A 14,236-nucleotide genomic window follows, 5' to 3' on the forward strand; every position below is an offset into this window, starting at 1 on the left:
CTGTTCCCACCGTCCCGGAGGCCCACATCACAGCTCACGAGTTCCAAGCTGAGGTTTAGCTATTTCAAAGCAGTTCCTTGATGATTCTGACGGTCCCAAGAACAGGGACAGGGCTGCAGCCAGGTCCCAGCACTCAGAACACCCCTGCCGCCTGCCAGGGAGCTCCCCACCCGTGGCCTCGCTGGACAGGCGTGGGGACCGAGGAACAGAAAGCAGAAGCGTCTTGCCCCGAAGATATGATCAAGCTGGTGACGGCGACGGGTGGGAAGGGTACCCAGGCTCTGGACTCCAGGTCCTGTGCTCTCTCCTCAGCAGCCATTTCCCCACCGAAGAGAATCTACTAACTTTCCTTCCTCCTTCTTCTTCCCCTTCCTTCTTTCCCTCTTTCCTTCCTTCCTTTCATCCTTCATTGATGTTCTTTTTTCTTCTGTCCTTTCAAGTGCTGATGGCTATATATATATTTTGGTAGGTACTTTAAAAAAATTTGTCCTAATTAGCATACACCACAGTAGAATGTATTTTGACACATCGTCACAAACGGAGCCCGACTTCTCCTTCCTCTGGCTGGACACGGTGCAGTTTGATGGCTATATTTCCAAAAAGGCAGACGATTTCTCTTTTGTCCCACATTTAAAAAAATCATATGTTCTCCATTTGAAAAAGTTCAGAAGATACATAAAATACTTTAGAAATAACCAACCCATCATCCCAACACTAGGGGATAACCTTTCTAAACATTTTATTATTAATCATAATAATCACTGACGGATTGCTGGCTGTTGGCCAAACTTTTGCCAGGGGCTTCGAAGTCTACACCATCCTGAGATTTCTTTGCGGGGGGGGGTGTGTGGGGGGAATGGAAATATTCTAAAATTAGACTGTGTCGATGGTAACAACTCCATAGATATACTAAAAATCCTTGAATTATGCACTTAACATGAGTGAATCTTATGGTATATAAATTTTTTATTACACTGCAATAAAGCTGTTTAAGAAATCTGCATCCTCTGGATTGATCCTCCAGTGGCTGTGTAAGGTTGATGTGATCGGTTTCTCCGTCTCACAGGGGAAGAAACTGACACTCAGAGAGACAAAGTAATGTCATGTGCCCCTGAGCTGGGCTCCTATCCACATTTTGGTGGCTTCTTGACTCACTAAGCAGCACGCGGAGGCATCCCTGAGCCATTCAATCTGGAACTACATCTGGATTCACCAGCAGCTGGATAAGGAGCCCCAGCTCTACCACAGAAGTGCACCCCTGGTCCAGGCCTCTGTTTTCCCATCAGTGAAATGGGACACAATGTAGTGGCTCCCTCTTGGCCTGTAGAGGGGATGCCCTGAGATCTTGACCGCGGAAGGTTTAACAGAGGCTCCCGCTGGGGCACCCAGGCCCTGAATTCTGGCAGGCACTGGGGACCTTCTTTGTACTCCCTCCAGCTGGGGACTCAGGAAGCAGGTGAGCGTGATTCACCTGCAGAATCCTCCTCCTCCTCCTCCTCCTCCTGGCTAGTGGCCTCCTTTTCCCTGTGCCGAGACCAGATGTATCTGAGCCAGAGTGATAAAAGAATAACATGGTAATAAACAGATTAGATATGAGCAGTAACCATGGTCAGAGCTGCTGTCTGCCAGGAGCTGTTGGCATCCTAAGAGGAAATAGAGCCCTAGCTCACACGAGGAGGGTCAGTCATGGGGGCAGTGTGATCAGGGAAGGCACCCCGAGGGGCGATGGCTGGTAAGAGACTGGAGGAAGGAGCCAGCCAAGTGGGGAGACGAGGGGCAACAGAGGGATAGCAGGCACCCAGGACCAGGAGAAAGGGCTCCTCCTGCTCTTCCCATGACTGAGGCCACTCCAGGGGGCGGGAGGCAGCTGCTCAGGGGAACACAGGGCGGGGGCACCAGGATGCAGGGGCCCAACTCAGGACCTGGGGTCTGGTTATGAGGACAGGGCCTGCAAGGAGGCTTCAGGCAGAAGAGGTTCGACTGGGAGGCTTGGAGAGTCCCCACGTTTGCACAGAGAATGGATGGGGAGGGGAGAGAGGCACTGCCGCAGTGGCTGAGGGGATGCTGGTAGAGGTCGGGAGGTGGGTGGATGTGGGCAGGATGCGGGGAGGTGGGTCCCGGTGCCTCTGGCCAGGGCATCTAGAAGGCCATCCTGAATATCTTCCCAACCTAATATTCCTTTTTTTCCTGTTGCCTGTGATAATTCCAAGTTGCTGGAGCTACTTCTCCAGATCATTCTCGGTTCTTAACCAGACCTCATTCCAGGAGTGGGCAAGAGTGCAGAGACAGTGGGGGTGGAGGAGAAAGGGGGTGGGGCGTGCAGTGTGGGGGTGCAGAGCCTGGACAGACCCCTGGAGAGGTGTGGCTGGGAGCAGGAGCCCTTTCCAGTTCCTGTCCTCTCTCCTGATTTAATCACCACGGGACTTCAGACAAGTTCCCTGCCCTCTGTGTGCCATGTGGCCATCTGAAAGCCTGGGATGTCGATGCCGAGAAGACAGCGAGAAGCACTGTCTTCTTTAGACATGGGGAATCGGGGCCCTGACTCTGGGTCACACTTCAGGAGTCCCTCTGGACTCTTTTGGTTTCACCCTCCCTGACGGGCAGGGGGCTCCCCAGGGGCCAAGAGAAGGTGGACAGCTAGAGCCTGCAGCCCCTCCCAGGTTACCTTGGGAGCCTGGGGTTCCCTCTCAAGCAGTCCCCAGCCCACGTCTGGGGTCTGCCTGCTGCAAACGGACTTTATTGCAGGGGGCAGTGCAGGGCCAAGGAGAGTCCTTCCTGGGCCCATGAATGGAGCTGAGAGGTGAGGGTCAGGTGAGTGCAGAGGCTCCTCGTGGTGCGAGGTGGAAAGAGAAGGGACAGGGCAGCCCAGGGACAGGGGCCATCTGTCCCACACCGAGGGAGCCCACGTCCTAAATTCAAACCCAGCCTGCCAGGTGGTTGTGAAGGTGTGTTGGTCCAGGTGGGAGAAGGGAACGCCTTGCATTTGGCAACCGCAGCGTGATCTATAGCTGGCTCTTTGGGACATATGGCACGTGGGCCTCCATTTCTGCTCTTGCCCACGCCTGACAACACTGTGCCCATGACTGGCTCCTCTGCTGCTGCCCTGCCCGCCTGCCTGCGCCCCTCCCCACCCTCTGCCTTCCTGCCCTCTGACCCCAGCCAAAGCCTGGGAAACTCGGTCTCCTGGCGCCAGGATCAGATGCTGTCTGCCAGGGTCACCTTTCATTCCTTGCTCCTCTGAGCCACCAGGAAGGAGGGGGTTTGGGCAGAAAGTCCCCTGGCTCGGGTGGGCACATTTCCTTAAGTCCAGCCCCAGGCATGTATTCTGCACGTGGTCCACGGGCAGCATTGCTCAGCGTGTGGCAGGTGGGTGCTCCAGGCCACCCAGAGGCTGGCGCCCAGGGCAGCTGCCACAGCTCCAGAGGGAAGGGATGACTGTCCTGCCTCCCTGACCTTCTTAGTCTCGCCCACGGCCTCTGTTCCCCACTCAGCCGCACTGCCCTCCGTCCTTCAGCGGGGTCCTCAAACCCACAGGCCGCTCCCTGCCACAGGCCAACAGGGCACCTGGGGTAGTTCATGTGGGCTTGCGCCAGCCCTATCCTCGGTCAGGTGCAGCCTCGGTGCCACCTCTGGGGGCCTCCTCTGACCCCTCAGACCACGGCTTCTCTTCACCGCGAGGCTCTGGCCTCCTCATCCACACACGACAGACCAGAGAGCCTTGTGCTCTCAGCTGGGACCCTCCTGAAGCACAGGGCTCTCTGCCCTGTTCTCGGCCTATCCCTGCGGCCTGGCACAGTGCAAGCTTCAAGGAAATATCCGCTCCCTCTCTCCCCTCCAGATGACGACGCCCTGCCTGGGATGCCTGTTAACCCCTCGTCTTCGTTGGCCTCAGTCTCCAAATCGGAGAAACAGGAACACCAGCACGTGTCCCAAGTGTTCGGGGAAAGCAACAGAACTCAACAGTGGGGTGTTTCCCAGGAGGAGGGCCAGGCCCTCAGAGGCCAAGGCCAGCACCAAGCCCACAGGGGAAGCAGCCTGGGGACCGGTGGCAGGCAAGGAGCCCAGGTGCAGGTAGGCAGCCACCTAAAACCCTGGCCCAGGTAGCCCCTTGAGCCTGGGAAGAGGCGCCCGATGGTCCCCTCCCCACCCTGGATGGAGAAGGTCCCAACTCCAACCATGGGCACCTCCCAGGCCAGACTGACCCCAAGGCCTTGCCTGCCAGGCCCAGGCAGGAATGCAACCGGCATGTGCTCCACGCCAGACCCTCCTGGTTCCATCAAGCGAGGGGGGTGTTGTCACTGTCCCCATTTTACAGATGAGGAGACAGCAGCTGGCGGGGTTGGAGAACTCGCTGGAGCTGCTGGAAAGCAACAGCAGCCCCGCCCTGCAGGCCTGGCTCCCGCCCCCGGCGCCTCCCTCTCGACTAGTCCCCATGGCCTCAGCTTCCAGGGCCAGAGAGTGGAGGGTGGGCACAGCTCATCCGCCAGCCTGCCTGTGGAGACACCGCCTCTTGGCCCTGGAGGAGTGCTGGGGGAAGGGCGCAGGGAGCAGAGGGACAGCGGTCAGGCCCTTTGGCCTAGGGCACCTGGCATCTGTCCACGGACTGCTGGAGCGTGCTGGGGTCCACGGCCACTCCTCCCTCCGTTTGCACCACCCCGATGAGCTCATCCGCGCTCACGGGTTTGATCCCTACACCAACAACTTCCGAATTTCCATTTCCAGCGCGCCTCCCCAGCTCCCTGACACCTCCACGGAGGAGTCTAATGGACACCCCAGGCTCCATATGTTCAAAACCCAGCCCTCCTCCTCCCCTGGCCCCAATCTGCCCCGTCACTGGATTCTTCCTGACTCCATTAGTGGCTTCTCCCCTCGCCTGGGAGCAGGACCCTGAAGTCATTTCTTTTGATTTTGGTAACGGGATTGAACCCAGGAGCACTTTGCCACTGAGCCACACCCTCAGCCCTTCTTTATTTATTTTGAGAGAGGGTCTTGCTAAGTTGCTTGAGGCCTTCCTGCGTTGCTGAGCCTGGCCTCCAACCTGTGATCCTCCTGCCTCGCCTCCAGAGTTGTCAGGATGACAGGCCCCGAAGTCACCTTGATTCCTCTTTCCTACCCTCTGTCCATCCACCACAGATCCTGAACCCCACCATTCCCACCAGAGCTGCAGCCCTGCCGAGGCCCTGCCTCTTGCCCATGAGCGGCTACCCTCTTGCTTTCTCTCTTCTTGCCCTGTCCCCAAGTCACACACTTGCCAGAATCAGCCCAAGTCACTCCACTTACTTAAAAGCGTCAAAGAATAATGAGAACCAACCCACACTCCTCACCGTGGCCAAGGGCTTGGTGGACCCGGCCCTGCCTAACTTTCACCTCATCTCTCCTGGATGAGCACGCACCAGCCACCAAGCTGCCTTTCATCTTCAAACTGCACCAGAGTCTTTCCTGCCCCAGGGCCTCTGCATCTTCTGTTCCCTGGCCCAGAGTTCTCGCCAGCTACTCACACGCTTCTCTCTGTTCAGTTCTCACCCTAGGTGTCGCCCGCCCCTAGAGGTCTTCTCTGCCCTCCCAACACTGGCCAAATCCTCCAATTGCCTTTGTCTCTTCTTCCGCAGAATCCCTGCACCAGGGCACTGCGGGTCCTCCAGGAATGTTGCTAAATGCCCCGAGGAGCCAACCTCCATTTGCCCTTCTGTGAAAGGGGAGTGAAGAATAAGTAGCATAGATCCAGACAAGTCGTGGCAGGGTGACGCGGCGGCTGGGCCTCCTTCATTGCAGAGCTGACAGCAGGGTCCTCCTGGGTACCAGGAGCCCAGACTGGCCTTTTGCAACTGGTTTCCTCCAGTGTGACTTCCACTTCCTCTCCGTGGGGTGTTAGCTCCTGGGAAGCCCCAGGAGGCAGAGCTACTGTTTCCATGCTCACGGGTCTAGGGACCCAGCCCTCGGCGGAGAGGTCAGAAGCCTACCAGGAGCAGGCAGGGCTGGCGGGGGCCCCACTGAGACTCAGTTTCCCTGCCTGTGCCCCAGCACTGGCCACCTCTCTAGTTTTCAGGAGATCACAATTTTTCCCTTCCTCCTCCACATTCAGAGGAGCGCTCCTCCAACTCCCTGGGCCTGTGTCCAGGTACCCTACACATCTTTCTGCAGGGATCATGGCCAAGGGCATTGGGATGCCGAGGGCAGCAAGAGGGCTCAGGCCTCCTGGACCAGAGTCCACACCTTGCTCTGCTGCTGGACAAGCAAGCAGTTGCTAAATCTGCTGGGGCTGGGGCTGGCCCGCTGCCCAGTGGACCCCAAAAGGCAGGAGCCAGGAGCGGCACACAGATTCCCAGCTAAGTGACTATTGACACCTTCCTCTCACATGTTTACAATAAGGTCTCGGCACCCACAGCCACCAGCCAGGAAGGCAGGGCCAGCAGTTGCCAGTGTTCCCATTCCTCAGATAAGGAAAATGAAGTCCACACAACTGCCCGTTCCCATGCCCAGTGCAGGGACTGGCCCTCAGAGTCTGCTCTTGGTCACAATCAGGGACCAGGGCTTGGCGCTGACATGTGCTGCCCTTCCTGAATGTGTGACCTTGGCAAGGCATCTACTTAACCTCCAGGGTCTCAGTTTCCCTATCTGGAGGGTGGACTTCACATGCCTGCCTCCCAGAGGCTGCTGTGAGCCTGTGAAGGACTCAGCAAGGTGTGGGGTATGAGGGAGGGGCTCTATGGAGAGGAGCTGAGGTCCCCGACTCTACACACTTGCCCAGACCACCCAGCCTGGCACAGCAAATATTTAACAACAAGAGGTAGAATATGGTTTGTACACTGTAAAGTGTTGGACACACCTGGGTACCATCGTCTCCAGGGGACCCTCTGCCCCTAACCCTGAGTGCAGGACAGGCTGTGGGGAAGGGGCTGACTATGTTCCTCGGCAGCTCTGGGTCACATGATCTGAAGGGGAGTTCTGCAGGAGCTGTCCTGGAGACAGAAGGCCTCCCTCTGTGCTGGCCAGATGGGCATGTCCTGGGAGGGGGGTACTTTCCAACATCCCACGACACATCGCTCCACTCAGGTCCTCATCCTGTCTCTCTAGGGTTGGCAGTGGTCTTCCAGGGACATTTGAGGGGCAGGAACAACCATCCAGTCCATTCCAACAGTTCATACTAAACATATGGGAACTGAGGGACGGAGAGGGCAAGTGACATGCCTGAGGTTTCACAGCACAACCTGGATGTTACCCTACAGAACTGCTGTCCTTCTGGGTGGAGGGGCCCCTGCCTCCCTTTCCCACATGCCAACCACTTCCTTAGCCATGAAGGTCATTGGAAGAAAGTGAGGGTTCCTGGAGAGTGGAGAGAGGTTGATGATGGAGGGGAAGGTGTCAACTCTCCTGCCTCAGCCTGCCCAGCCCCCCATCTGCCTCCCGCACCAGCAGAATCCTCTCTGCTCCTTCTCAGCACCAGAAAGTCATCTCTATCTTCTCAGAGGGAGGCCTGGGGTGTCACGACCCTGCCTGCCCACCTTGATCCCAGGACCCTTTGTCTTTGCGGGTGCTCCCCACTCTGTCACCTGGCCCTCCCAGCGCCTTGTGGGATCAGAGGCGGGAGGGGGATTAGGTTCTGCAAATGGCTCCCCCCTCCCTGCCATCCTGCCTCCTGTCTTAGTCATCTCTACCCTCCGCTGCCTTCTCCCTCCATCACAATCGCTCCGCCAGGCCTTGGGCAGGTCGACGCTGAGCGGCGCCCCCGACCCAGGGGCAGCGGCGAGGCCGGGCGGGCCGCTCGGAACGGGATCAGAAGTGTCTCCTCCTCCCCTTCCCCTCCTCGTCCGCAGCCCGCGCCTCCCCCTCCGCCGCTGCGCACGGATGGCGGCGGGAGCCGCAGAGGTGTGTGTGTCAGCGGGGCGGCTGTGCGGTCCTCGAAGCCCAGGGCTACGTCCTCCTCCCGGAGCCGGGGAGGTCGCCCGTCAAGGCCCAGGGACTGACCCCCGGGAGCCCAGGGTGCGAAGGGGCGCTGCCCCGGGGGTTGCCCGTTCCTAGGGACTCCCCGGCCGAAGGCAGGCGCTGAGTAACGCGGCCCCCTGGGCGACCGTTTCGGGCTGGGGGTCACCGGTCCCCGGGCAGAGCGCGGTCCTCCCTGAAGGATGGGGCGGAGGAGGGGGCGTGATCCCGCGGCCGGCGGCTGGACGACGTCCGCAGACTGGGGGGGCCACTGCCGCCCCGGGGCTCGCGCGGTGGGGGAGGGCCGCCTCCCTCGGCAGGGGGTGGGGGCGCGCCGTCCGCCGGCGCAGCCCCGGGGCTGGGAGGTCGCGGCGCCGTCGGAGCCCGGGGCCCCGGGGGGCGGGGGGCGCGCTCGGGGGCGCGCCGCTCCTACCTGCCTACGAAATTCTCAAGCACCGAGCTCTTGCCGGCGCTCTGGCCGCCCACCACCGCGATCTGCGGAAGGTCCAGGTCCGCGTTCTGGCCGATGGCGGAGAAGGCATCCTGCAGCCGGTTGACCAGCGGGATGAGATCCTCCATGCCGCGGTTGCCCATGGTTGCGGCGGGCCCCGCGGGCTGCGATCCGGCCGCCGCTCCCGCTCCGGCTCCCGCTCTCGGCTCCGGCTCCGCCGCTGCAGCCGCGCGCCCCGACTGCGTGCGCCGCGGGCCCCCCGCCCCTCGGGGATCCGAGCGGAGCGCCGCGTCGGGCGGCCACCAGAGGGCGCGCGCGGCTCTGCGGGCTGGCGGCCGTGCGCAGGCGCCTCCCGGGGTACTATGGGTGTTGCAGTTTTCTCCTTCTGCGGATTTTGGGGCGCTTTACCAGTGTCCGGGGGTACAGATGCTGCGCCGAGGATATCATTCTGGCAGTGGGCTGGATACCACCCTTAGCACTGAGCTTTGGGATGGTGGTTATAGTTGCCTTATTCCATCTTACAGTTGGGGAAACTGAGGACTGGAGAGACTATCAAACTGCTCCAAGGTCGCAGATCCCTGACCGAGTTCCTCTTGACCTTGCTGCCTACTGCCCTAGGTTCTGACACTAATCTCTAGCATGCCCCTTCCTGTCTGGGCCTCATTTTCTCTCTTCCTCGAAGGAGACAGACGGAGCATTAATTAAACAAATACTTACTGAGCACCCACTGTAAACCAGGCCCCATCCTAGGCCTGGAGATTCAGCACTGAATAAGACAGTCAGGTTTCTGGCCTCATAGATCTTATATAAAGGTGTAAGATGGCAAACCAATAAGAGGTAAGTGAAATCGTAAAAGCAGAAATCTTTCATGGGAAGAACAATGGAAGAAATAAAAGGGGCATATGAAGAGTTATCTATGATTGTGGAAAAGTCATTTTAGCCTGGAAGGAATTGGGTTCTCAAAGAAGTGGCCTTGGAGAAGAGACAGAGTAGGTCACAGGCAGATCAAGAGGAAGAGCATGCCAGGCAGAAGGAAGAGCAGGGACAAAGATCCTGATGCTAGCAAGACCCTTGGGAGAGCTGGAAGTTCTTGTCCTAGAGAGAGACACCCTTGGCCTAACTCCATCAAGATGGTGGCACAATACGGAATCAAATCCACAACCACCATAACCCTTTCCGGCTAAATCCTTCCAGATTTAGAGAGGCCATGGGGTGCCAGGCCCAGCCATCTGCCTCTTCACTTAAGAAACTTAATTTGAACTCACCACAAGGAGGCTAGGAAGGGGAGGCAACCTCCTCTGCTGTTTGGGGTCTCAGCAGGTCATTTCCCTGTACCGACAACAGGGTGGGGGACTAGACCAGTGACCCATGAGTTGGAAACTGTTCAGTTTTCTTACCCGGAGTGCGTTTCTATTGAGCTAGGTGCTGTGCTAGACCCTAGAGATAAAATGGCCGAAGTCCTTCCTGCATGTGGCTTAGGGCTAATGCAAGAAAGGGATGATGCACGAGTCAGGCAATAGACATAAGCCCGCCTGATGGTGACGAGCAAGGAAGCAGGTCTGGAAGCTCAGGAAGCACCGTCAGGGCAGGGTTTGTGTTGCTACCGTGCAGAGGGTGGACAGAGAATGGGTTGGTCAGGATGGATTTGCCAGGCAGGCAGGGGTGAATGAGTAGACCCAAAGCCTATGAACCCCAGGGAGCAGGTTAGGAGCCTCAGACAAGCTGTCTGATCCAGGTCCTTCCACATCGCTGAGCCTCAGTTGTGTAATCTGGATAATGGGCATGGTGCTAGGGCAGAGTGCCTGTGTGGGGCAGGACCCGGGCCTGGTACTCAGGAGCCCTTATTAGGCCCTAGCTGTGACAATCCTGACGATGATCCCTTTCCAGCCAGCTGAAGCATCAGTTCCACATAACCCCACATGCTCTGAGGACCAGAGAGGGCAGAGATGGGAGCTGGGACGAACAGCACCATTCAGTTGGGCGGGTGGTAAGTCACAGATGTCTGTCTGGAGGGGTGCTGTCTTTACTAGGCTTTTATTGTTTTTCATCTTTTTTCCCCCTAATTACAATAGTGGGACTTTTTATAAAAATCAGGCTTCATACAAATATTTGAAAGCCTCGAGTCATCCTTGCACCAAGAGATTTACCTAAATATCTATGACTTAGGGTCTATCCTTTGGATTCCACCCTCCGTATGTATTTGTTTTGTTCCATTTTGTTTTCACAGAAACTGGATCATACTAAGTACCCTCGAATGCAGTATCACTGATACCATGCCAGCAACCTCGTGGGGAGTTGGTCAGAAATGCAGTCTCAGGCCTCACCTGAGACCTGTTGCATCATGGTCTGTATTTAACAAGAGCCAAGGACTCCAGGAGATTTCTGTGCACATCAAAGTTGGAGAAGTTCTGATATGTATTATGTGCAACTTGCTTTTTAGAAACATTACGTCTTAGATTACGTCTTTCAGATCCACCACATTCCTTGCTCATGGCTGCATAGATTTTCACTATTTGGAGGTGCCCTGATTTTGCTCCCTGGTCTACTGAAATGACTAGGTTGGACCTGAACGATGAGTGAAGAGACTGTGTGTGGCTGCACATACCTACAATTCCAGTTACTTGGAGGCTCAGGAGGATCACAAGTTCAAGGTCAGCCTTGGAAACTTACCAAAACCCTGTTTCAAAAAAGAAAAAGAAAAGGGCATGTGGTGTCTCTGAGTGATGGAGTACTTGCCTAGCAGGTGTGAGACCCTGGGTTCCTTCTCCAGTACAAGAAAACGGGGGTCGGGGGCTACATGGAATACCACTTGGGGTGTGAAGGAGGTAGGACGCTGGGGACAGGGAAGCAGCATGAAGGTTTGAAGTCAGATAGGAAAGATCTGAAATTTCCCGGGCCGTGTTTTCTGCACTGGGCTTAGTAGGGGCTGAAGGAGAGCCGCTGCAGTGTGTGTCCCAGGCTCAGGGCAGCTGAGTGAATTAAATGAGAGTCTTAGAAATGACTCTGATCCTCCACTTTGAGTGCCCGGGAGGCAGGATTCTCTCTTGAACTCCAAAAGTTTTGACCACCAACTGTGCTGAACGGATGGCATTCCCTGGGCGTCTCCCCGCAGCCACTGTGCTAAGGGACGCACCACCAGCTTCGGAAAGAAGCCTGATTAGTTCATTTTGACAGATGAGGAAACTGAGGCACAGAAAGGTTAACGGGTGATGTGGGAAGGTCACAAAGCCAAGAAGTGATGGAGTCACGATGTGACAGGTGGTGTGACCCGCTGCCACGTGGTACCCTACGTCATGCCATCTGCACCTTTGTAATGCACAGACCCTACCCTAGCCCCTAGGGAGCGCTCTCTTGTGAACATGGCAGGTGCTGAAAGACACTCGCTGATGTGGATGTCCTTATACAACTCCCGGCTCAAGCCATTGTATTCAGTGACCAGCTGCTGGGTTGGGCCTCGGAGCCGCTCCTTCATCCTGTGTTCTTCCACGGGGCTGACCAGTGGCCAGGCCCTGCTGCAATGCGGTCTCACCCCAGCTGTGCCACTTTCTAACCTGATGACCTCCAATCAGTCAGTTTACCTCCCGAGCCTCAGTTTCTTCATCTCTGAGAGGGGGACAAGAATAGAGCCCAATTTGCAAGACTCTGTGAGGATTCAGTGACGTCATACCAATTTAGGGAAAGCTTGGAACAGTGACTATGGAGCACTGCAATTAGCGTGATTCAATCACATGGGCATCGCGCCGGCCAGAGACTTCTTCAGTCTTATGAAGGAAGCAGAGGATGTGGCTGGATGTGTGACCAGGTGCGGGGAGAGGAGAGGAGGCCTGTTACCCACACATGGGTCCTCTTCAGAAGGGACGGCCCTGAGGACAGGAGGGGACCTGCCCCCGGTTGCTCCAGAAGATAGTGGCAGCAACAAGCCTGTGCACATCCTGGCTTGTCCCCACCTCTGTCTTCTGTCTCCCTCACCCTGTTTATTGATAGGAAGAGGCATAAGTGGGCGGCAGCCACTGGGAGGCCACGTGATAAGCATATGGTCTTCCATTTCCCCTGCCTCTTGCCTGACTTGGAGCCGCTGCTGAGCACAGCCTGTTCCTGGGAATTCTGAGCTAGGGAGTCTGGTTGGGGGGCTCACCTTACTGCCGTTTGGTGTGCTGTGCTGGATGCTTGGCTGGGGCTGGTCGCTACAGCGGGATGGACGTAGATGTCAAGCAGGGAAGAGCTGCCAGCATGAACACCAGCCCAGGACAGAGGGAGGAAATCGCTTCCTGGATTCATTCGTTCACTTGCTAGTTTCATTGACCTTCCCAGGCAACCCTGTGATGTGTAGGGCCACCCTGGTTCCCAGGGATATGGGGACGACGCAGAAGCTGCTTCCTGCCATCAAGAAGTACATGACATCACTGAAGACGGAAATAACGTGAGGTTACATGACCAGATCACAAAATAAAGCTGCCATAATCCATAGCCACTTAGAAGGTATAATGGGAAAAAGTGACATTCGCCACCATAGAAATTACAGAGGGTTAGGTGAAGAAACCTCCAAACCCAAAGCACAATGTAAAGCTTCAATAATTGGAGACTTTACTTCCTTTTTAAACTGAGTAAAGATGTCATTTGTTTAACTGAAACACATTTAATGCAAAATCAGTCAAAATTCAGATGGATTGTTGGGTGTAGGAAGAAGTTTGACAAAATTCTATCATCTACATGAAAAATATACAGAAAATATGTGGTTGGGAATCAGCAAGAATTTGTTTGTTTTGTTTATGGTGCTGGGGATTGAACCCAGGGCTTCCGAATGCTAGGCAAATGCTCTCCTACTGAGTTGATCCCAGCTGAAAGATTTGTTCTTTAACGAAAGATAATGTCAGAGGCTTACACTATCAGGCACTAAGACACATTCCAAAGCTATAATCATTACATTATGTGGTATCATCATGGGAGGGGACAGGAGCAGAATAAATCTGAATATAGATCAGTGTGAGTGTAAGAATTTATTTTGTGATAGAGACCACTCAAGTGAGTTGGTTCTATGACCTTGGGCTTCATCTGGGGTGCATAGGGATGGACCTCTCTTCTCCCTCCAAAGATATTCTTCCAGGGCCTTTGCCTGCAAGAGGCTGATTAAAAGCAATCAGCTCCAGTGTGCCCAGAGCACTCCCTTCTCCTATCTTGTATGATCCTCAAGGAGGCAGCATGAGATCAAATACACTAAAAAGTGAAGTTCTCACTAACCCCAGGATATAGTTATCCAAGCCTATTATTGCAAATTAGGAAAAGGGAGAGAAAGTGAAACCCCCCATAAGCCCACAAATATTTATTTTTTCCAAAACCAAGACATACAGTGTATGCAGTTTTGTAACCTGCTGAGTTCATGTCATATCATATATTGTGTTTAAATATCCTTTGTAATTTCTGGTGGTTGTGTGCTATTCCTTAAGGGACGACCACCATGATTTATTTAACTGTTCCCCTAAAGTTGATTCTTTTCCATACAGCATAAATAATGTTCTTGTGAACAACCTACTGTTTTTTAAAGTCTCATTTCTGATCATTTTCTTGGGCTGGATTCCTACAAGTGGAGTTACCTGGTCAAAGGGAAGAACTGTGTTCTGAAATCTTGACAGAAAATTTGCAAATTGCTTTCCAGAAAAAATGAACCAACTCAGGAAGTAAGCGCTAGCTTCCTACCTTCACCAGCACCAGCATTATTTTTAGTGTTTTTACTTTGGCAATTCGCTAGTCTCTGTGTGCCAGCACCAGTGCTAGGGATTATGTAATGTAATCTTCACACTCCTCTGGGAGGGGGCGCTCATTTTATAGGGACCAAACAGACTCTCGCCTGGCCTCAAGGCTGGGGAA

General features: G+C 55.3%; 1 protein-coding gene and 1 long non-coding RNA gene across 23 annotated transcripts in view; one reads left to right on the top strand and one right to left on the bottom strand.

Moving 5' to 3' along the window:
• Dnm1 (dynamin 1) overlaps positions 1-8,627 on the bottom strand; it is a 40,609-nt gene extending 31,982 nt beyond the window's left edge. For 13 of the 22 annotated variants that reach the window (XR_007104954.1, XR_007104955.1, XR_007104951.1 and 10 more), the window contains exon 1: positions 8,354-8,627. Coding sequence is in view for 13 of the 22 variants with exons in the window: in XM_047524647.1 (XP_047380603.1) it covers positions 8,354-8,514 (161 nt within the window). In the remaining 9 variants the exon portion in view is untranslated. The remainder of the gene's footprint in view (positions 1-8,353) is intronic. The other 9 variants (XM_047524650.1, XM_047524651.1, XM_047524652.1 and 6 more) reach the window with 1 other exon arrangement.
• LOC124964403 (uncharacterized) lies at positions 7,693-13,860 on the top strand. Its single transcript, XR_007104956.1, has 3 exons — positions 7,693-7,866; positions 10,259-10,358; positions 10,599-13,860. It is a non-coding gene; the product is annotated as an uncharacterized LOC124964403 (long non-coding RNA).
• Positions 13,861-14,236: the final 376 nt, after the last annotated feature.

Source organism: Sciurus carolinensis, chromosome 14, assembly GCF_902686445.1.
Source record: "Sciurus carolinensis chromosome 14, mSciCar1.2, whole genome shotgun sequence".
Lineage (NCBI taxonomy): Eukaryota > Metazoa > Chordata > Mammalia > Rodentia > Sciuridae > Sciurus > Sciurus carolinensis.